General features: G+C 36.0%; 3 protein-coding genes across 5 annotated transcripts; all 3 read right to left on the bottom strand.

Moving 5' to 3' along the window:
• Window positions 1-13,814: 13,814 nt before the first annotated feature.
• On the bottom strand, window positions 13,815-21,451 carry LOC140803817 (double-stranded RNA-binding protein 5-like). Its single transcript, XM_073159689.1, has 4 exons — window positions 21,222-21,451; window positions 20,914-21,130; window positions 20,501-20,623; window positions 13,815-14,863 (listed from the first exon to the last, which is right to left on the bottom strand). The coding sequence occupies exons 1-4, from the start codon at window positions 21,306-21,308 to the stop codon at window positions 14,844-14,846; spliced, it is 447 nt and encodes a 148-aa protein (XP_073015790.1). The 5' UTR covers window positions 21,309-21,451; the 3' UTR covers window positions 13,815-14,843.
• On the bottom strand, window positions 15,858-16,658 carry LOC140803816 (uncharacterized). The gene is made up of 2 exons (XM_073159688.1): window positions 16,589-16,658; window positions 15,858-16,491 (listed from the first exon to the last, which is right to left on the bottom strand). The coding sequence occupies exons 1-2, from the start codon at window positions 16,643-16,645 to the stop codon at window positions 16,099-16,101; spliced, it is 450 nt and encodes a 149-aa protein (XP_073015789.1). The 5' UTR covers window positions 16,646-16,658; the 3' UTR covers window positions 15,858-16,098.
• On the bottom strand, window positions 17,697-20,166 carry LOC140803815 (uncharacterized). Of its 3 annotated transcripts, none has more exons than XM_073159686.1 (5): window positions 19,943-20,166; window positions 19,515-19,848; window positions 18,308-18,363; window positions 18,089-18,218; window positions 17,697-17,992 (listed from the first exon to the last, which is right to left on the bottom strand). In XM_073159686.1, exons 3-5 carry the CDS (start codon window positions 18,361-18,363, stop codon window positions 17,801-17,803), a joined length of 378 nt encoding a protein of 125 aa, XP_073015787.1. In that variant the 5' UTR covers window positions 19,515-19,848; window positions 19,943-20,166; the 3' UTR covers window positions 17,697-17,800. The 3 variants fall into 3 exon arrangements, with proteins under 3 accessions (XP_073015787.1, XP_073015788.1, XP_073015786.1); XM_073159687.1 differs by having other exon boundaries at window positions 19,515-19,594; XM_073159685.1 differs by lacking the exons at window positions 19,515-19,848; window positions 19,943-20,166 and having other exon boundaries at window positions 18,308-19,140.
• Window positions 21,452-22,439: the final 988 nt, after the last annotated feature.

Genomic DNA, 22,439 nt, shown 5'->3' with positions numbered 1-22,439 from the left:
AACTGATTGATTCTTAACTGATGCTCTGAACTGGTCAGTAGAACTGGTCTTGAATTGGTTCGGTGAAATCAGTTGGCTCGTCAGCTGAACTGGTTTTACTGATTCAGTTGAACTGGTCAGCTAGGCTTTCCATCAGTTGAGCTCTTTATCAGCTGGCCGGGATTTTGAAAGTCTTCTGCTAAATCACCTATCGACTGATCAGTCAGTTGAATTGTTATTTGATACATCAGTTGGACTGATTCAGTTTGGGCAATTAGTTGGCACTTTCAGTTGGTGTTTTAAAAAGCTCCAGTTTGGCTCGTTTAACTGACCAGTTCGAAGCCTGATCAGTTTCAGCTTCCTGCGCACTTATGTAAATCATTAGAAACAAAATAACAAGTGTAACGTACCGTACTTTTAAACTATTTAAAATTTGCGGAAAATTAAAAATTTTCTTAAATACCAATGAACTTTCAAACTGTGATCATAAATGAACTGTCCAACCAAAAGTATTTGCAAAAGAGTGAACACAATTAAAGTTTCTAAGGAAAAATACTTGTTTAAACATTGTAATCAAAACATGAAATCAGAGTATTTTGAACACTTCATAAAAACTTAAAATATTGCGGTCCTCGGGTTTAGCCTCCCGCTCAGTCCAAGAAAGCTCACTGGTCCTCACCTCTCGTCTCTTCAAAGTCATCCTCAGCTGCATTGATCAAGTCTAGTGAGTATGAAGACTCAACATGTATAAACTGGAAGTAACGAGTATTACGTAATAAAATCACATGTAACTTTAGACATGCAATCAACATAAAACTTTTCGTAAACATGCTTGCTTCATACATACTTGAGCATACATAACATCATTTTGCATAAAGACATGTTTCAAAGCAAGTGACATATACATAAATATGCCTGACCAGACTAAACCACAATATTGGCTGACAGGGAAGATCCACTGCCACATACGTGAGATCCCCGTTCATGCTTTAACGGGTGGATTAGTCCATGGTCATGATTTACCGCTTTCCAATCCTGATCTAAACCCGTTCATGCTTTAACGGGATGGATTGGTCCATGGTCATGCTTTACCGCTTTCCAATCCCATACATAATTTAGTCACAAGACATTTAGCATATCTCAAAAACTTAAAAGTATTTTCTCTTGCACGTCGAACATACTTACTTGACGTCGAGGGATTTGTTAGATCTCGCTTGGAGCCAATGCTGCACATACCAACATGAATTCCAACACTTAACTTGCATAATTTAGATGTAGGTATTCGTGCTCACCACCGAATCAAATAAATTGCTTATGACATTCTAGGTTACTCTGGACTTGACCTCGTTTAATCATCGTACTAAACCATGACATAAAACCCCAAAACAATCAATTATTTTTTTTCCCAAAACTGGAGTACACGGACCCAGTGCCCATGTCCGGCTATGGGTCCGTGTAGGTTATGTACAAGTATACATGAAAAGAAGTAAGGACACGACCCCGTGTCAGGGTCCGTCTAAGGGCCCGTGTAGGTTCTGGAAAATTACACTTCGGAAGAAACAAAGGCATGGACCCCGTGTTAGGGTCCGTGTACAAGTCCGGCTAGACACTGAAAAATCGAACCTACGGGAAAAAGTTTACATGATGCTTCTTTCTCCCAACCAAACCAAATGGCTAAGAATCGACACCTCGAGACCCATCCTAGGATGCTACGGTATTGACTTCAACCCGTACAAACCATCAAAACGTCCCTAACCTTGACAAGCAACAACAAGATGATACATTTTGAAATTCGACGCCATTTTCTTCCTACGACTTCTATTACCTCCCATGCCATCCCCGACTCTAAACGAACCAACAAATGGTGACTAAACACATACCATATCAAGTCTAAACGGAGTTGTACCGGCCCGACGATGTCCAACGAAGCCTGCAACTCAAAATTTCAAGATTACGTCAATAACATGTTTTTCATAAAAACGCAATTTGAGCAGTCCCACAAAGATGATCATAACTCACTCATTTCTTATCCAAATAATTTGAATTTTATATCAAATCGAAAGTATAAAAAATTTCTACGATTCATATGTTAAATGTGTTTCCAGAAAAGCGACCAAAAAATCGCAGTATTTAAAAAAATAGTAAATTTATATTTTAGATCTAAAAACGTTTCAAAATCGCTCCAACCATTTTCTGCTCAAACTTTGCACATCACACATGGATTTTTATGCATAATAAACAACACAACGCATAATATGACGAGATCGACGCAAGAAAAATAGAATATACATGCCTTTTGATATGAATATTTACTGAACCGACGATACCGAAGCGGGGATGATGCGAGAGTTGTGTGTGTAACTAACGTTTATAAGTGTGTGTAAATATGGGTGCGTGCGTGAGTTTGTGAGATTAATTGGGGATAAAAATGTTTAATCACACAATTAGGGGTGCTAACTAAAATACTAATTGAAATATTAACCCACCTTAAATTTTAGTAACAAACCCCAAATTAAAGTTTAAAATACAAACTTGATAAAATTTAAAGGTTTTAAATTCCTGAAAATCACCAAATAAATAAGTTGTTTTAAAAATGATAAAACTAAATAAGTCTTTTAAAATGCCCCTTACTTAACTTAAAATAAAGTACCACATTTTGAAATCGCCAAAATCGTCGCCGATCTCTATTCCTCAATCCTGCATCGAATAATCGCCTAAAACATGAAACTCGAAGATCATTTTGACTTGCATAACATAAACGTAAATAATTTAAAATAATGCATTTAAATAAATCATTAATCGCTAAAAGTAAATTTTAAATTTAAATAATTGATTTAATAGTTAAATAAATTCATGGGTTTTACGTGTACTGATTTTGGGCTCTACAGTTCCTCCCTCACTTATATAAATTCCGTCCTCGAAATTAAATCTTACAACAAGTTTTGTTAATCATCAAAATTAAGATTGCGAACATGAAATATTCCAAGAATCTCCCCTTTGATGATCACAAAACCTGAATAGTTAAAGCGATTTAAAACAGATTTTAAAATTTTAAAATTAAACTGATTCTCCCCTTTTGTGAGAATAAAAAACATTTAAAAACAAGTAAAAAAAATTTCGTTTCGAGGGATAAAAAAGCTTCCTCTCTATAACTAAATTTGAAACCGGGTTAAAACCGAGTTTAAAACATTTTTCAGTTCGAGGAAAATAAAGCTCCCCCTCACTAACTGAATTTAAAACACCTATCTAAAAATGTTTATCTACACCAAAATTTAGTAGTTTTAATCATTCAAGTAGTTTAGGCAAGAAATCTGGAGATATCAGTTCAATCATGCAGAAACATGATTGGATAAACATGATTTTTCTTTAATCAAATAATCATTTCTTGTATTATACATTTAAGCACACTAACAAGTGTAAGGGAAATGCTACTACACTAGCAAATTCTAAACAACATCAAATATCAATTAGTTTATGTATTACAAAACTGAATATACCAACAACTGGTTGCCTTGAACTTTTGAAGTGCTGCAACGATCTTGAGTCTTCTTGCCCGACAAACAGCTAGCTGCCTTGGACATGATCTCTGTGTTGTCAAACTTGTCGGGCTGACTCAAACTGGACTCAGCTGATGTTGAACCGCATTGATCATCTACTTGATCTGATATGTCAGTTAAGCGGCGGTATCCTGATGATGATTAAGCTCAAATTTAATTCCTACGAGGACATGGGCTTCCTTTCCTGCAGCTAATCGACCCGAGCAATCCTGAGGCAGCTGAAGGATTGCAGTGAGGGGCGTCCTTTCTAATGAGCTAATGAGCTAGGACCTGTACCTTAACGAGGGAAGGGACTAGCCGATCTTGACTATTTCATTCGATGAAATAGAGTAAAGGATCATGCAACATCTCAACATAACTGGCAAGTTGGCAGCTGAATCCTTGTCTTCCAATCAGTTTGCTGAATAGCCGACATGTAAGACTCATACCCCTACAGGATGATTAAAGCCCAAAAGCTTAGAGTCGAGAGAAGTGGCTACAATGTTAGTCGCATAGCCAATCCTCTCTACCCTTCACAATGAGCGTTAGATAAACTTTTTCAAATAGTTTTGAAAATAATATAAAGTACTTTTAAATAGCATTTAAAACTATTTTAAAGTAATATAATTTAAAACACAGTTTTCTTCAAATGTTCTTCTTAGAACAGCTAGCTCTGTTACCAATTGAAGGATTGTATGCAGGGCACCTTTGAGATGCTTCAAACACAATATTCTCCAATGAGCTGCAATAGCTCGTGTTCTAAGAATGTTAACACCGATAAATTAAATCGAGTTTGGTTTTAAACCAAGCGGAAGAATCTCGAAGTAATCCTTCGTGAAGAAAGCTGCTATTTTTGAAAGTCTTTTAACTTATGTAAACTTAATAACTGAAAAGCATAGGATCAGTTCTGGGATATATCAGTTCAGTTATGGTAAAACCTGAACTGATAAAACCTCGAACTGATCAAATCAGTTTGGAAAATGAGAGTTAAATAGTTAATACACAAGATATGTTTATGGATGTTCGGAAACTTCAAATGCTCCTACGTCACCCTTCTACCACCTCGGGTAGGATCCACTAGAAGACTTTGATTTATACAATACCTTGTACAAACCCACCCAGTTTAGGACTTAGGCTACTGCCTAATCTGAACTCATAGCCTAGATTGAAGGCAGCACCTTTCAGCCAAAACTTCTATGTGTCAAAGACTACATACAAAAGTTTATTGTCTTTGTGCAAGACTGTATTTTGGTGGTGGTGGTGAGTGTGTGTGTGTGGGAACTGAACAAGGAATACACCGGAAATGTGTTTCCACACACTGAGGGAAATATTCTTCTAATCTAAGCTGATAACACGTTGAAGTGTTCCTCTGGGCTGATTGCTTCTTGTAAGATAATATGCAATATGCGTGCCCTTTTTCACTGTATCTTCACACACATGTATATTATTGGTCTTCACTGATCTTCTATTTATATGCGGGAAACTGATCGTACATTAAGACTCAATAATTGTATCTGTTGCAGCTTGAATGTGTTCCTTGAGATTAGTGTCTCGACTTTTCCGACAGCGATTCTGGAACATTTGTCTTTAAGCTTTGCTGCAACGTCCATTTACTATACTATTGATAGTACATATGCTTTACCCAGTACGCACAACTGGATTCCATTGAATAAGCTTGTCGTGTTCTGCAAACTGATTGATTCCTAACTAATGCTCTGAACTGGTCAGTAGAACTGGTTCAGTGAAATCGGTTGGCTCGTCAGCTGAACTGGTTTTACTAATTTTAGAGTAGGTGCCCGGCAAGCCAACTTGTGGCTCCGATTTTATTGACTCTGATGTAAAACAATCTTTATTTTAATAATATTTTATGATTTTATTCGATTATGGCATTATACTTTATATGTATACCCATGCAAGCTACATAGATAAAGTCCTTGAATATACAATAGGTACCATGAGATATGCGTCCCAACATAAGATCATGAAACTCATTAGGAAACGTACCGTATATTCTAAACAAGTTCTTAGTATATTCAGCTGCCTAAAACAAGGATAAAGGTCGTTCGAGCTCGAGACTAGTATCTGTGGAGTAAACACCATGTTTCATTGGTAAGGGAATAGAGATGTCCATTCACATAGATGGGTGATCATATGATGATGCACTGAACAACCCTCTCTCGGACTATCCAAGTGGTTCTCACTTATCGAGTGGAATAGTCCTCAGTTATGGTTATACACCATTATTCCTTTGACCAGGGACAATATAAGGGCTATACGTACTAGCATGCACTTTGATCCATTTACCGACTCTATCGAGAGTCATCAGGTGGCGAGCTTGGGTGTAGTTTCGAAATAGTAGGAGCAAATACATTGTAGTCGGGGATTCACCGTTTACCAATGGGTAAAGATATCTTATGTGGTCTGATGAGTCAATAGTGCAAGGAATCTTTGGCCGGAGTAAGACATGTGTAGTTTGGAAATGTGTTTCCTCAGTTGCGTATACCATGACACTATTACTCAAAGATAAATCACATCGGTATCGAATTCATATGCAACTCTCGGTATACCAATGGTTACACATTCCGCCAAGCACCCACGGGAAATTAGGTCTGCCGCCGGTACGTCCGTCCCTCGTGCAATACGGAAACCTAATCACCATACTCTGTTAGCCGCCCCCGTCAGTGAGCAGCCGTCAACCACGGGTCTCACTTCTCGAGAATTTTCACAGAAAGCCGTACATGCAAATTCATCAATAATCAAAAGCTGCCCTGATGAATCCGCTGTTTCAACCCCTCTTTCCTAGTCTCAATTTAGTAATTTAGAAAAAACAGTTGCTGGTAATTTGGATTGGTTAAGTCTGGAAACAGTGTTATCAATAGTACTGATAATGCAACTACGGTAACACTTTTTTGAGCCTGAAAAAGCCTGTTCTTTGGATATTGAAACTATGGTGGGAAGTGGACATGGTGTAACAAGGGAGCATAATCTGGCGTACGGACATGATGGACGATCATTTGGGCCTACGGATGGGCCTGAAAGTAGGGAGGGTGGTGTGGTAGCGCCTGGATATGGGAAGAGGAAGATAGTGAAAAAGACAGTGCGAGTGATGAGGAGGGTGATAAGGAAGAGAGTTCCTAAGAGAGTTTTGATGGATGGTTCAGAAAATCAGGAATCTGGTGTCGTTTTGAACGAGATAAGTGAAAAATCTAAATCTTAGGAACGATTTCATGGAAAATTCTAATCTTGATGCGATGGAGAAATGTCATCTTGTTAATGAGATGAATGGAAAATCAAACACGGCAGATGAGGTGACGGAGACATCAAATTTCAATATTGGTGCGAGTGTCTTGGAGCCGATGATAGAAAAAAGATGCAATGTGCTTGTCGTTCATCCGATAGAGATGGATAAATTAAAGGGTATCATCACTGGCCAGAGGGGGAGCTTTGAGAGATCCTGATCTGATGGAAGTTGAAAAGGTTAATTCAGATGCTCTGCTGCTGAAAGTACTTCGAAGAATGGAAGGACAAATGGGAGGGATGATGATCCTATCATTGAAAGTGTTAATTCTGCCGGTGAAAGCACTGTACAGAGTGGATTGACAGTGGGGGTTGAGGCTTCCGTGTTTGAAATGCATTGGATGGAAATTGGAGGTCTGATGAGGCAAAAAGTGGGGATGTTGATGAAGTTATAGATCAAAAGGTGCATTAAGCGGAACAAACATGCATCACGCTATTAAGGGGTCAGAATGAACCTCTAATGGGGAATACTGGTGGTGGAAAATACGAGGGCGAAGGTAAAATTAGTGACGATGTTGAGAGTAAGAATCTTCCCTTCAACAATGGATTATTACTAAGTGGAGAATTAGATGCGTTGGAGCGCAAAAATAGGCGAAAAACAGAGATTTTTGTCGGTGGTTTGGACAAGGATGCAAAGGAGGATGATTTACGGAAAGCGTTTGATGCGGCTGGAGAAATTTGACAAGTGAGGTTGGCTATGAATAATAAGACAGGAAAAAATAAAGGGTTTGCCTTTGTACGGTTTGCAACTGCAGCTGATGCTAAAAATGCATTAGAAAAATACTCTAAAGTCAAGGTAATTTCTAGTTTATTTAGTTTGTGGAATTTTCCTTGAACCCTTATCTCTTGTAGATTTATGTGCTCGTGGTTTGCAAGTGGTGGTTTATTTATTTTAATGTTGATTCAGTAATTTGATATCTAAATTGTTATTTTTGAAACCCTATAAATCTAAATCGTGGTTCATGTTTTCCAAAGGTTGTTGGAGATGTGAAAATCATATTTCAGTTATGGCATGTTAAAATGGCATAAGCATATTTGCTTGTTTAGTCACATTTAGAGTTGGGTAGTTATGAGTGTTCTTAAAGCATTAATATATACTCTAAAATGTAAACATATATTTTTATGAGACTGTTAATTTTACCTTTTGAAATCTGGAGGATTAGACTTGTATTGTCACATATCCAACATTTTTTAGAAAAAAATAAGAGATGCATTATTTAGATCAAATTTCTTGGAAAAAATAAAAAGGTTTATTTAACTGTGATTTGAATGAAAGATGCAGTTGATGAAAATGAAACAAGAACTGGCAAAAGCGTGCAACAGTTAGGTTTCCATATTTTTCTTTGAAAAAAAGTTACTTTGAAAACCCATGTTATACGTGAGTAGAAAACATGCTTGAAAAAAGTGCAGCTATTTTCTGGCCCTCAAGCATGTTAGCTTGTGTCTTATGCGAAACATGAAAGCATTCTACTTTAACCACAGTATGAACGGCAGCATATCTTATGTTCTCTACTTCTGTATTTTTACATTAGATATGTGGCTATCAGTGTGATGCTGCACCAGTTGAGGGCAATGATACAATATTTCTTGGCAATATAGATAGAAAATGAAAGAGTGAAGATGCAAGAAATTTTTTTTCGGCATTGATTCTTGTTCAAGAATACCTTCTAAAGAGTGATGTAACTGAAGGGTTGTAGGTTGTGGGATTCTTGGAGAAAGCTGGTATTGATAAAATCGAAGTTGTAACTCTCGAGACTAATCCTGAAAACATGGAGAACAAGCGTGGTTTTTCCTTTGTTGAATTCGAAACAAATAAAGATGCTCAAATTGCTTTTGCTTTGAGAATTATCTATCTTCATGGCCCTACCAATTATGATGTGGTTAATTTCATTGTAAAACGTTTCCTGAAACATCACATGCACAATTTTGTTGAGCTCTTTCATATCCTCATTCTATTATTGGCCCATCCATGTCTTTCTTTCCTAACTTTTAATTTCATTTTTTGCTATAATAAATCTATTGTTTCCTTGAACTTCTTATTGACCTTGTCTAACGTTTTAGGGCAACATAATTACGTTCAGGTGAAATCAGTTTATGTATAATATCTAACTCCCTAGTGGGATGAAGAAAAAGTGAAAGAGCATTTCAAAAGATTTGGTGAAATTGGAAAAATCGTCCTTTCCAACAATCTTACTTCATCCAAGAGAAAAGATTTTGCTTTTATTAACTATTCAACCCGAGATGCTGCTCTCGCAAGCATTGAAGCAGTCAGCAAAGAGAGAACATAGCATTGTGGCTCCAAGGTTACGCTGTCATATAATTTATATTAATTTACTGATTTGATAGTCTTGTCAATGATAATTTAGGTTAAAATTGCAGTCTCTCTTGCAAATGCAATACCAAAGAGCAAGCAACAGAAACCTCCCTCTGATTCAGCTAGTCAACAATTCTCTCAGGAAAAGCCAAAGGTACTGCAAGGTGAAGAGTTTCATTCTCTCTATTGTTTCTGTACTTGTAAAATCATAATAAAAAACATGATATCAGAAAATGCTGAAGTTCCATGGAAAGCTAGCCGCTATAAGTAAAAATTATTTTTGAGAAGTGTTTCTGTAATTTTTATTGTGTGATCTTTGAGAGAACTCTTGATGGACATGTTGGTCCTAGAACATGCAAATTTACTTTTACGTTAGAGTTTGTTAGAGCCTGGTCCGATCTGATTACTGGACAAGAAGTGCCTAGGAAACCACCAGAACAAAATCAATATATATTTTAACAATTTCGAAAGTTGGATAACATGGGTGTGAATTGTGTTACTAATCCAACTTTGTAATTTATTACAATTTCCATCCACATTTCATATGGATAGGGCAGCACTCATATCTCAAAACATTTTTTTTTCATTTTGTTGTTGTTTGATAAACGAGGATATGCAAGGATAATTGTGTAAATTCTTGTTCAAGTTTTGAAATTTTTTCAGGAAAGTGGTCGGGTCCTTGCCTCCTTGATGAAGTAATGCAACCTAACAGTCAAGAAATTAGCACTCCTTCATTTTTAGCACATTTTCTCAGGAGTTGACACAATTAATTGCTGAAATTACCAACCTTGTAATAATCTTATCTGAAGTCTAAGTATATGGTGAGAGTGGTAAATATTTTGTTGAGATTCAGGTTATTGAAAAGTTGATTGCTGTCATTATATATGATTTCTTGCCCCTACTATAGCTTGATCATGTAGCTTTTGCAGTCTTGTCCTTGCCATTCAGTATCCCACAAGTTGGAGTTCTTGAAATTAAGTTTTTTAAATCGCCACTACTGTCTTCTTTAGCCCTACCCTAGCTTGACCATGTTGCTTTAGACCGTCCCTTCATAGCATGTAATATCCTACCACTGTTAGTGGAGTTCTTGAAATTAAATTTTTGAAGTTTGCACATCAGATTGCCACTACCATCTTTCCTAGCCCTTCAAAAATTTCCAGTTTGTCCTCTAAAAACTGTGAAGGAACTTTTCTGAGAAAACACATGACAGTTACGCAGTCACTCGTACCAATAATTTTGTATAGTTCATGTTAAACATTTGTCTTCTATTTTCATGCCCCCATGCTGTGAAATGAATATTTAATGCAATAATATGTTTTTCTTAGTTACTTATTCCAAAGCTAACTTTATGCATGATATGTTTGTAGAATGCTACTTTGAGGTATAATTCTTGTAATCTTTAATATCTGGCTCGTACCGCTTCCAATACCACTTATTGTTTCATGATGATAAACAGAATATGTATGTGTGTGTGTGTGTGTGTGTGTCTATATATATATATATATATATATGATTTTTAGAGCATAATACCGCTCGTGAATTAAAATTGATTGTCCAATTCCGTGTGTTCTTAGCCACCATGAAATTTCATGAATCAAGAGCAAGGGAAAGGCTACTAGCAGTAATTACGATGTTGACAAGTTTGGTGACAGGTCTTCGACTACGGATGAACTAGTGCAGATATTGAGGCAACAAGCATCAATATTGACCATGAAATGTAAATTTAGACAGCTTCTTTTTCATCTCGTCCCATCAAATATCTAAAAAGCAACTGGTTTTCACCTACTCAAATGACTTCCTTTCGCTTCATAGGTATATATAAATTCTGCTGTGTTCAATTATATGATGGATGAAACTTTTTCCACAAAATTTGTTTGTGGGATGATAAGAACTTTGATCAGGCATTTCCTATAGGATTCAGCTTCTCATATTGAGGAGTACTGGCTTTGTAGAGCCCTTACCCGAGTCACTACTAAACAGACTAATAAGCATGAAACATTAAAAATTAATAACAATGAAACAGCGGAAACCAAATAACTTAATCATCTTACAACCCAAACGAAAACAGAACAGTAACAGCAGTCTTAAACATTAATACAAACCAGAACGAAAACATAATACTGAACGAGAAAACGATAAACCACATAAAACCTCCACTGGATCACTACCGAAAACCCAACTGCTCTAGTCATTGCCCTGGTCATCCGAACCATCCAACCTAAGACCTGTCCCGTGGAATGGGGTGCCCAAGATGACAACAAGGGCGTGAGCGACAATCGCTCAATACGATAATGTACAAGTATACAAACCGATATGATGCATACGAAATGCAATATGCTCGGATATCAAGGATCAAGTCAGGAATCTCATGGTCGGTCTAGAGGCGCCTGAGTGTGTAGTCTCTGATCTGTCCTAGGCATGTTTTGGCTCCCACACTCATCATCAAGACGTGGACCTACAATGTCCAGGTCATCATAGCCCGCGGGTCCCGTCGGATACTGTAGCTCTCGATGCACCATCGTCCACAATAGAGAATAGGGCTGAGCGGCACCAACAAACGAGGTATATCTCAAAAGATATCAGGCTCAACTTGATATGTCATGCATAATATACCAAAGCAGTAAGACATGTATCATGCAACAGATAAATATGCAGCATATAAGTGTGTATACTACGCTTGGATATCTCAGTCAGTACATCACGTACCTCACTAAAACAATCTGACAGAAAGCTCTGAACTTAGACAATACCAACATAATGAAATCACTATCAAACCAGATCCTGAATTACCAAACAAGATACTACAAAGTTCTCCCTAATGATCCTTAAATCAATATTTAAGGCTTTAGGATTATACATGTGTTCGTCATCAGTCCGTTGATGTCTCGATCTCAGTTCACCGACCCCTCCTCGAGTCGAACTAGCTCCAAGACTTCCCAACACCAAAGTGCCCTAGAACTGGCTAGAAAACCTAAGGTATATGGCTAGAACCCTCTCTTAAGAATGCGGTGTAGGAAAACAAAAGAAATCATCTTCTTTTTATAGGCTGCATCCGGACTAGTTCACAAAATCCGAAATAATCTTATCTGCCACGTGTCAGAATCTCATTTGTCTAGTTGGATTTCTTAGGATAACGTAATTTGAAGTGGATCGGGTTATCCATTTTAAATTCGGTGTACCCCAACAGCTTGATCCCAAATTATCAATTCCTTAATAATATTTAATTAACAACTCTTTAATTATCTTTTAATTTGAACTTCATTCAAAACAAGGATTCGAGTCATTGCAAGCTTGATGCTATATTCAATGAGCATTTGTATGTCTGGAAAAAATTCATTGTTATCGTGGAAAAAATAGCCTAGATGTCTAGTTTTTCAGAAAAAGAATATTGTTTTCTGTTTATTCTTTTGGTTCCCTGAATTTTGTTACGTTTCGAGGTTCCATAAAAGAATATTGTATTGTTTGATACTCTCATTGGATTAACATAAAATAAAAGTAGTATTTGAAAAAACACTTGATATCTTCTGTAACCTCTTTTTGCAGACAAGGGAACAAGCTCCTTACCATGGAAACATTAATTTGTTTCGTAGATGTATGTGAATAACAGCTTTCAAAGTTTCTACATACTATATTTGCTGATCATAGGAGACTTGGGTTCTTTGTTATTGTTATTAAAATTTGAACATGATGTCACGTTTAAAAAATCTATTCCAAACTCTAATAAAACTTACAATCCACGTTATTGTGAACTCTAGAGTCTAGAAGATCATTTATAACTTTCGGGTACTTTATTATTATTATGTGTCCAATAATTTATGTAATTATACACTAATTTTCATGAACTTCACTGCTCAACTTGCTTCTTTATCTAGTTGAACTTCCTATATTATCTTTCTGCTCAAGAACTCTTTGTTTCACCTTACTTTTAGCAACCGCTCTTCTCAATGATTCTGTGCCAAATTTTGTTGCGGCACTTTAGAAAGATAGGGCATTTCTATAAAGATTACTTGTCTTTATTCTGCATATGATCGCTCATCAAAAATCTTGTTTTGTGCAGATTGACGAAGACGAAGTCTTTTAAATTGGAGCCTCAGTTCGTAAACTCGCATTTGTAAATAGCAGTGAGAAATGCCAATAAATTTTATATGTAACTGATTGTTAACCACGGTTTCATCATGTTATCATGTCTTTGGCGGACACTGTTTTGTTTCCTCGATTGTGAATTTTGCACTAGTAAAACTGTCAAGTAGATCCATTTGCTAGACCTGAATTAATGTGTTTCATAAAATATAAAAATTGGTTAAAAAAATAATAATACAAAAATTGCATACATGTTGTGCCATATGTCATGCTCTGACCCAAAGGTTGGGCATGTTGAGTATCTTCCCATAAAGTATACTTAGCTAGTCGGAACAAAACGAAAAAACACAAGAAGAAAGCTACTAGAGATAGTTCTTTATATTATTAGAATACTAAAAAATATACAATTTATAAAGTAGCAGGGTGAGACATTATATTGACGAGCTTCTTTGAGATATTTACAGAAGAAAAATTCTAGACAAGGAAAGGTTGAAAGTATACCACCAATTTATTTATTTATTTATTTATTTTTAATCAATTTTACTATTTTAAAAAAATTCATTTTTTTAATCGTGTTGATATCTTAAGTGTGGAATCCAATTTGTGGGACTTGGTAAAAAATACATTAAGCATGCATGTGCACGTATCAAATATGGTGTGTGCAAGCACACGGCGGCATTGGCAGCCTGTTTGTTGAAAATGTATCCGAATATGACGCATGAGGACATGAGTAGCGGGCGATAAGTGGAAGTGCTACCTACATCTTGATTAAAGTCTCGGCAATTTATCTACGATGTCTTGGATTTCTCCATGGCCCGTGCACAGTGATGTGCATGTGCAGCTCATGGCTTGGTGAACTTCCTGCCCAGGTGCACATGGAATGCATATGCGCTTAGGGTTGCATATGACGCACAACGGAGGTACATAACTTCCTCCAAAGTCGAATCATGAATTTCTTCCTCTAGTTTCGTTCCATGATTTCTTAATCTATTATTTCTAACATTGTTTTATGTTATTCTTGTATTAGGGAGACTAAGAGGGCTTCTCTCTTCAAATATTTGAGGTTTTGTGGCTTGGTAGATTTCAAAACCTTAGTAAATGACTGAGCTCTTAGATTTCATTTCGTCTTGTGTTGTTCAATGAATCTTTTATGCCTTGAAGCTCTTAGCTGTGACGAATGCAGTGATTAAGCAGACCTGGTGATTGGCTAATATTATTTCCTTTGTTAAGGCTTGACTTCTACTGCCACGCGAATATGTTAGCATATCTATTCAGTTGGTCATCTATTACGCTCGAATTACAAGCAAACCTGCACTACACCTATGTGGATGGTTCCTGCTTATGCTCCACTTTATAAGCAACCCATTGGTCATCACTACAAGACATCACAGAGGCGCCATCCGAGGAATCGAAAAATTTGATTTGCGTGGAAAAACCACCGTTTTGTAGCAAAACGCACGCTGGGCTTCATGCTGTCCAGCAACAAGACCAGTAACAGGTTGGTACTCTACTTGTGCTTCATGCAGTCCGGCAACAAGATCAGTGACAGGTTGGTAATCTACAAGTACAACTGAAACTTCGGGAGGGAGCAGATCTGGCAAATTGGCTGTCTCGTTTTCAGCAGAACATTTGACTCTTTAGGCATTAAAATCAGTTTCTAGAGAAAAAAAATGGGTAAAAATGAGTGCTTACGTGTACTAGAATCAATTTAGATTTACAATCAGAAAAGAAACAGCAAATTATCATAGAACTAGAGATGCTATATCGCAAAATGAGTTTGTAAAACTTTATGGTGACAAGTAAAGGTATAAGGAGAAAGAAATGAGTAATAGGCACAACTTGAACTGGTGACACTTTAAGGAGATTGCACCACGAATTATAAGTAAATATTTCGATGGAACCAAACAATGGTAATTTTAAAGGCCATAACAGCGAATTATAGGTAAACATAATTCAATGGAACCAAACAATGCTAATTTTTAAGGCCATAACAGCTGTAAGGAGGACGGGTGGTGATCCTATATCACTACCAAAAAAATTACAAATAACGACGAAATTTTTTGTCGTTATTCTGTCACTAAAAGTGATTAACGACATAATAGCGACGGAATATCGATCGTCAAAGAATTTAGCGTTGCGGACTTGTATAACGACGAAAAATGCAATTCTGTCGTTATTTACGACGGAATATTTATGTTTGTCGTTAAATAATAAAGACAGAAATTTAAATTTTGTCGCAATATTTTAGTGACCGAAAAATATTTCGTCGCTAAATTTGCGATAGAAATCATAAAGCCGCCACTAAATCAGCGACCGATTATAAAGACGTCGGTAAATTTAGCGACAGATTTAAATTTCTGTCGTTAATATTTGCGACAGAAATGACAAATCCGTCATTGAATCTAGCAACAGATATATGTTTTGGTCGTTCATATTTGCGACAGAAATTATAAATCTGTCTCTAAAATTAGTGACAAAATGATAATTTTCGTCACTAAGTTTACTGACGGATTTATAATTTCCGTCGTTAAATGTTGAATTGGCCAGCCCCCCCTGATCCCCTTTTTTTATTAATTCCCTTTTATCCAACACAATTTCTAATTCAACAAATCCAATACAGTGTCAATTTTCCAACCAACAATATACATAATAAAATCACATCAAATTAAAATAAACACCTTCACTCCACATATTAACATTCAAAACATATTAATCCATTCATATCCAAAAATATCAACACATCTCCCTGCTTACTTACAAAACCAGTAGCCACATTTCCAAAAAGAGTAGCCACATTTCAAAATGAATCATAATTCAATGACCAAAATATGGAGACAAAGTGGCTTCAATACTTACAAAAAAAGCCTATTAACCAAGACATATCTAAGGGGACTATGGTTGTGTGCTATCATCATCATAATCTCGAGCACTTGAAGAAGAGGTGGATTGGGGGTCAATAAGTGCATGCTCCATCAAGTAACGAACCTGTTGCCTCAAGCTAGTCAACTCCCTTGTAAGTTCCTCTACTTTAGAAGTCGCAGCGGCAGCTTCAGCTTTAGCGGCAGCCACATCCATATAGTTAGCACGTGTGTGTGTTGCATGTCCCGACATAGCTTCAGGATACAATACCTCAACCTGCGAGCCAACACCATACAATTTTCTCTTATTAACCCCACCAACAGCCAATATATAGAGTTCATTTTGAAACTCTGGGGTTGGATTCTGTGGTGACTCACAATCAGCATCAAGTTGTGATGCTTCAAGAAATCGAGCATTCATCTCGGCCTAGGATAATAAAGAGAAATTAATTGATTTACAACAATTGCATCAGTCATAGATAAAAATGCATGATTCAATAATCTTTCTTATATATAAGACTCACATCAAGAGCCTTTGACCTAGCATCGACCCATGTACCATCATTTTTCTGATGCATCATTTTGAATACCTCATAAGCAGAGACGGATCTACGCTAGGGCTATACTGGGCTGTAGCCCAGCCCATTTTTTTTTATTTAGCGACGGTTTTAGCGACGGTTTTTTGATAACCGTCGCTACTTTGGCGACGGTTTTAGTAAACCCGTCGCCGATGTGGATCGGCGACAGTTTTATCAAAAACCGTCGCAAATATTAGCGACGGTTATTGCTAAAACCGTCGCTAAATTATTAAAAAATAAAAAAAAGGTGGATCGGCGGTTTTAATTAGCGACGATTTATTCAATAGAACATCATTACCACTTTGATGTTTTTAATGCAGCAATAAATTTCATTTTGATGGAGTTAAATACTCGGTTCAATGAGTCATCGGTGAAACTTCTTTCTCTTAGTATAGCTTTAGATCCTAAAAATTCATTTGACTCATTTAACAATGATGATATTTGCAAGCTTGCGAAGAAGTTTTATCCTGGAGATTTCACAGATCAAGAAATTGTTGTTTTGAAGTATGCATTGATACATTTATAAACTCGATGTGATGCAGAATTTAAAGGTTTCTACACTTGTTGAGTTGTGTCAGCAATTGACCGAGAGTGGACGGTCAAGTGTTTATGTTATGTTGACTAGATTGATTCATCTTGTTTTGACATTATCTGTGTTTACTGCCACTATTGAACGGGCTTTTTCAGCAATGAAGCATGTGAAGACGGCACTTCGCAATAAAATAGAGGATGACTTTCTTGCCGATTGTTTGACACTCTATATTGAACGAGATTTAGCTAAACATATTGATGTAAATTCTATTATTGATGAATTTTATGTTTTAAAATCCCGTAAGGCACAACTTCGTTGAACAATATAATGTATTTTTTTTTTAATAATATATAATTTATCATATTGAGTTCAAGCCCACCCCAACTCTTATTCCTGGATCCGTCCCTGCTCATAAGCACTTGCTTCACGTCCCAACTTTTCACGCTTCAAAACCAACGATGCTTAGAAATTTATATATATGCATTATTCATTGACATATCATAACAGAAATTTTTTAAACTTACCATTTTAATAGAATGTTGAATAAAACAGCGAGAACCTCCAATGTGTTTAACCACCCCTGTTCCTGGCCCTTCAGGCTCTGTATTCCTATTATTTTTAGCTTTTTATGACTTATTCTGCCACTGAGAGGAACTCCAGATTTCCTTCCACTTGTTCAAAATTTGGATATTAACCCCAAGTGGGAGTTTAGGCTTTTTACGCCAACTGCAAAGTGTTTTCCTATACTGATCGGCCGCAAGTGTTTTCCATGTAGCCCTAATATGAGCGTCATGATCAGGACGCCAACGATACGATTTCTGCATTTCAAAGCAACTAAATAAATATTTGAATTTGCATAATATTTTTAATTATTGATTTCAAATAAACATATAATATTTAATAATTAATCTTACCACGAACTCGCCCCAGTAGTATGCCTTTGTCGCAACATCCACATATCGCCATGTGTGACCCCCCATGCACTGTTTCTCAGCAAATTTATCAGTGATAAAGGCTGAGACTGCATGACTGTCTGGTAAGAATCTACAACACATACATAAATCATTTAATAATTAAATTGAATTATACTCAAAAACTTTCAATGTTAACATAAACAAATCAGTGTGACTTACTTGCCACCTGAGGCCACGATCAAGATCCTAGAATCATGGGAACCTTCTGAAGCCATCTGAGTAATTTTTTTAAAATGAACAAACTCAAATACATGTATACAGACAATCATCATACATGATATGAAAATTAAAATACATTACAACCAAATATAAATATTAAAATCCACACACAAATTTCTCGATTATATGTGAACGAAACATTCATAATCATAGCTACATAAAACTTATCAACTTAAACATCATCATTGGAGTAGACATCATCATTTTCACTATCATCACCTCCAGATGATATAAAAATTTCCAATTCATTTTCATCAAACTCATCTAATTCATCTATCTCCTCATACAAGATTTCAACATCTGTTAGCACATGAGATATGGTTATATCCTCAACATCGATGATATGCTGTCCAATTTCCTCATTCTGGAAAGCTTCCTTATCTACGGACGATACAACATTGGGAATAGGTGCTTGAATAGATGATCTTGGTTGCATCTTACACACTGCCAACCATTCATCAGTTGACCTTTTCACATTTGGGTAAGTGACATAAACAACTTGAGCAGCTTGGACTGCAAAAATGAAAGGTTCATAGATGTGAAGTCTTTTGTTCTTGTTAACATCAAATAGTTGGTATTTTGGATGATGTCTTGTTCCTGTTTTTGGTGTTGGGTCGAACCATGCACATTTGAACAAGACAATACGCTTGATAGGCAACCCTGGATATTTCACTTCGATTATCTCTTCTATGTTACCGTAGTAATTGATCTCATTGTTTGTGTTGCCCGAATCTTTTACAGTAACTCCAGAATTACTAGTAGATCTTGTTGCACTGTGACGTACAGTGTGAAAATCGAAACCACTAACAAAATATCCACTATATGATTTAATTTTATTTATTATTTCATTATTTGTGACAATTTTAAATTATTTAATTGTTTTTCCCATTCATTCATTTCTTATTTTTACCAATTTACAAATCTTTTAATAAAGTATGAAAAATTTTCACTTGATTTTCACCTTATTTCAAGTACTTGAAATTTAAACACTTCTGTAAAAGTACTAATCTAATTTGTTGTTTAATTTTTTACCAACTACTACATAATACTACCTCAAATCTTTACATTTATATTATAAACAAACTCTGTATTTGCAAATTCAAATAAAATAGTCTGTATTTGCAACACCAAAAAAAACCTTACATACCAAATTTGGGAGCAGAGGCAGAATGAGGTGGCTATAGAAGGGCTTCTAGGCAATAATCGGTGTTGGTGGTGGTCATAGAACTGCAATTTAAGAAAAATGAATATGTTAACTGGAAATAAAAAAAATTGAAGTACCAACTTTGGTTGCAGAGACAAAAGAAGGAGGAAATGAAACTGGTAAGGCATCTCGGTCGTGAGGTGGGTAGTGAAAGACCTAGAATTTGGGGGAACAATGAATATGTACATAGATAAACAAAAACCCGTAAGTACCAAATCTATTTTCAAGTGTGGAGCTTCTCACTCGACGTTTGGGGACGGTGAAAGGGGTGATAGACCTGAAATTTGAGGTAAAAATTTGTGTAGTTTTTAAACCAAAATTTTTGAAATAAAAAGCGAAAGGATGCACAAGACTTAGATAATTAAACAAACCTGAGAAGAGCTACCGAGGGAGGTGGAGCCTAGAGGAAGAATGATGAAATCCTCTGTGTACAAAAAGTAGGGAGAAGAAACAAAGGCACGAAGAAGACGTGGGAATTGTAGATTTTCAAGGGTTACATTTGTATCTGCAGACGGAAATTTGTTTTATGTCCTTAATTATTGACATATATAAATTTCTAACCTTAATCAACGACAACTTAAAAAATTTTGTTGTTAATTAACGACTAAAAAACTATTTGTCGGTAAATTAATGACAAATTTTAAAAATCCGTCGTTAGTTGTGACAGAAAAATAAATTATGTCGTTATATTATATTTATGACAGATTTTTTATTTCCGTCGTTAATTAATGACAACATATTTAATTTCTGTTGTTATACACACTTTTTCTTGTGGTGTATGTGGCCAATTTTGAAGTTAGATTTTCTATTAAAATAAATTATTAAAATCTTGTCCACCGCCAGCCTTTTTATGTCTATACATAAATATCCCGTTTGACATTAAACCACGAGCATACACGGACGGAAGTACTCAAATTTTCTGAAATCACCTTCATTTGCCACAAATTCATCCCTTTTCATTGTTCCTGTGGGCAATGTCCTATGTGTAAGATTATCAGAAACAACACATTCCATGCTAGGTGACGCCTTTGAGCATTCTGTCACTAGGGATGCTGCAAAAAGATAACTGCGGTGAGACAATTTGTCACTAACAGTATTCATTTAAAACTACAATAGTCATAGAGGTCTAATATCAAAAATCAGTCTAACCAAATGGAGAAGCACATAATAAAACATTCAGCAATTGATTAGCAATGTAAATGCCAAAAAATTGTCAGGACATTCCTTGCAATGAGAAATGGAAGAGAAGATTAAAACAAAAGCAATCAATCATTCTAGTAAATAGCTATGCATGATACCTTCCAGACACCAAAACCAAATCAACACCCAATTATTTTCTTACTCTCTATTAGAGCACAGTAAGTGACTGTGGCAACATTCATCTCTGCATGCTTCTTGCTTCTGGCTTCGTCCCCACAAAATGTAATACTTCCTCTCTCCACAATGGACAAAAATATAGGTCTGTGAGGTGGACCTGATCTGACAGTCTTATAGGTTGGACAAAGAAGACCCCTCTTTTGTGCCAGTTCATGTAGAAGGTTTTTGTACAAGCCTCCATCCTGATGTTATTTTCAAATTCATGATAAATAACAAAATTAGCAACATGCTAAAAAAAGAATTGAATATTTATTATTTATTTGCAGCACTAGCCTCTTGAATCTGGTCAATTTGCAACATCTGACAAGCAACCTTTGCAGCCGCATGTTCAGCCTCCTTTAGTGTAGGAAAAAATTCCATCGTTTCATATGACTTTCCATCAAACGGCACTCTTGACTTGAAGTGGAGAGCATGCAGAAGACCTTCAGATTCAAATGTGTAAACAGGCAAGCTAAGATCTTTCTTCTGAGCGTATTGTTGCAACCGATTCTTATAGATGTGGAGTGTACAGGTTTTCAAAAGAAAAAGGAAAAAAATTAACGATGATGTAACATTTTGGAAACAACAAATCCGTCTATCCGCATTTAAGCATTGAATCGTTGGACGAGAAAACTTTTTATTGACAGCAAGTCTTTCATTGAATTGAATTATGGACACAGCTTTGAAAATCTGAATGATGTCTTTAATTTTGGTCTATGTAACACTCTAGTCAGGGAAAAGAAAAACTATTCCACTCTTCCATATTGTACGTCATATACTGATCAAGATTCATAATCATTGATGAAACAATTTGCTTGGAAGTTTGAAGAGATGGCGCTCTTCAGGGAAAATAAATAATATTGAAGAGTAACTCATAACTTGGAGTCGCTCTCTAATTTTTCTCTTTGCTCTAATCCACGTCAGGATTTTACCTATTGCGCATCCTTACTCAGTTTTGTGAAAACCCAAATTTTTGAGCCCGTAATTAATTAAATATAGACATGTATAAGAATTTATTTTCGAGTTATAATAAATTCAAAAATATATATAATACATGGAATTAAAAATCAAGTGTAAGATACATGATAAATAAGGCTGGATATCAAAATTTGGAAGGAAATATTACATACAAGGTATATTTTCTCAACAAGGAAACATATCAATAATTATGGAAGGATTATCTCGAAATTTATGAAAGGAGCATCTCCAAATTATGGAAAGAAATCAAACGAATTATGATAAGATTTTTACCGCCCCTCTATAAATAGGAGGACCTCCCATTCAAATTTCACACCTCGATTTTCGAGTTTTCTCTCTATATTTTCGAAATTCCTCTCCAAAATTCTGCACGAGTCATCAAAGTTCTGTCCAAGTTCAGAAATTCGTTGCTCTCGTTCGGATGATCAGAATCCAATCTCCACCATTCAGAATTTGCTTCCTTATGTTTTGAATAACATATCCAAATTTCGGCCAAATCCAACGGTTAGTTTTTTCTTTATAGCATTCGAAAGA

The sequence above is a fragment of the Primulina eburnea genome, chromosome 10, assembly GCF_022965805.1.
Source record: "Primulina eburnea isolate SZY01 chromosome 10, ASM2296580v1, whole genome shotgun sequence".
NCBI classification, from domain to species: domain Eukaryota; kingdom Viridiplantae; phylum Streptophyta; class Magnoliopsida; order Lamiales; family Gesneriaceae; genus Primulina; species Primulina eburnea.
Note: the sequence above shows the minus strand (reverse complement) of the source record. Positions and strands in the feature narration are given on the sequence as shown.

Bases quoted from the DNA above. Each gene is read 5' to 3' on its own strand.
- LOC140803816 (XM_073159688.1), bottom strand. From the start codon at position 16,645: ATGATGCATCAGAAAAATGATGGTACATGGGTCGATGCTAGGTCAAAG. The intron at 16,492-16,588 runs GTGAGTCTTATA...TTATTATCCTAG, and splicing joins CTAGGTCAAAGGCTCTTGAT to GCCGAGATGAATGCTCGATT.
- LOC140803815 (XM_073159685.1), bottom strand. From the start codon at position 18,420: ATGATGATTGTCTGTATACATGTATTTGAGTTTGTTCATTTTAAAAAA. The intron at 18,219-18,307 runs GTAAGTCACACT...TATGTGTTGTAG, and splicing joins ATCGTGGCCTCAGGTGGCAA to ATTCTTACCAGACAGTCATG. The intron at 17,993-18,088 runs GTAAGATTAATT...TTTGAAATGCAG, and splicing joins ACTACTGGGGCGAGTTCGTG to AAATCGTATCGTTGGCGTCC.
- LOC140803817 (XM_073159689.1), bottom strand. From the start codon at position 21,308: ATGGAATTTTTTCCTACACTAAAGGAGGCTGAACATGCGGCTGCAAAG. The intron at 20,624-20,913 runs GTAAGAAAATAA...ATCTTTTTGCAG, and splicing joins TTACTGTGCTCTAATAGAGA to CATCCCTAGTGACAGAATGC. The intron at 14,864-20,500 runs GTGATTTCAGAA...TTTTTTCTCTAG, and splicing joins TGAATTTGTGGCAAATGAAG to AAACTGATTTTAATGCCTAA.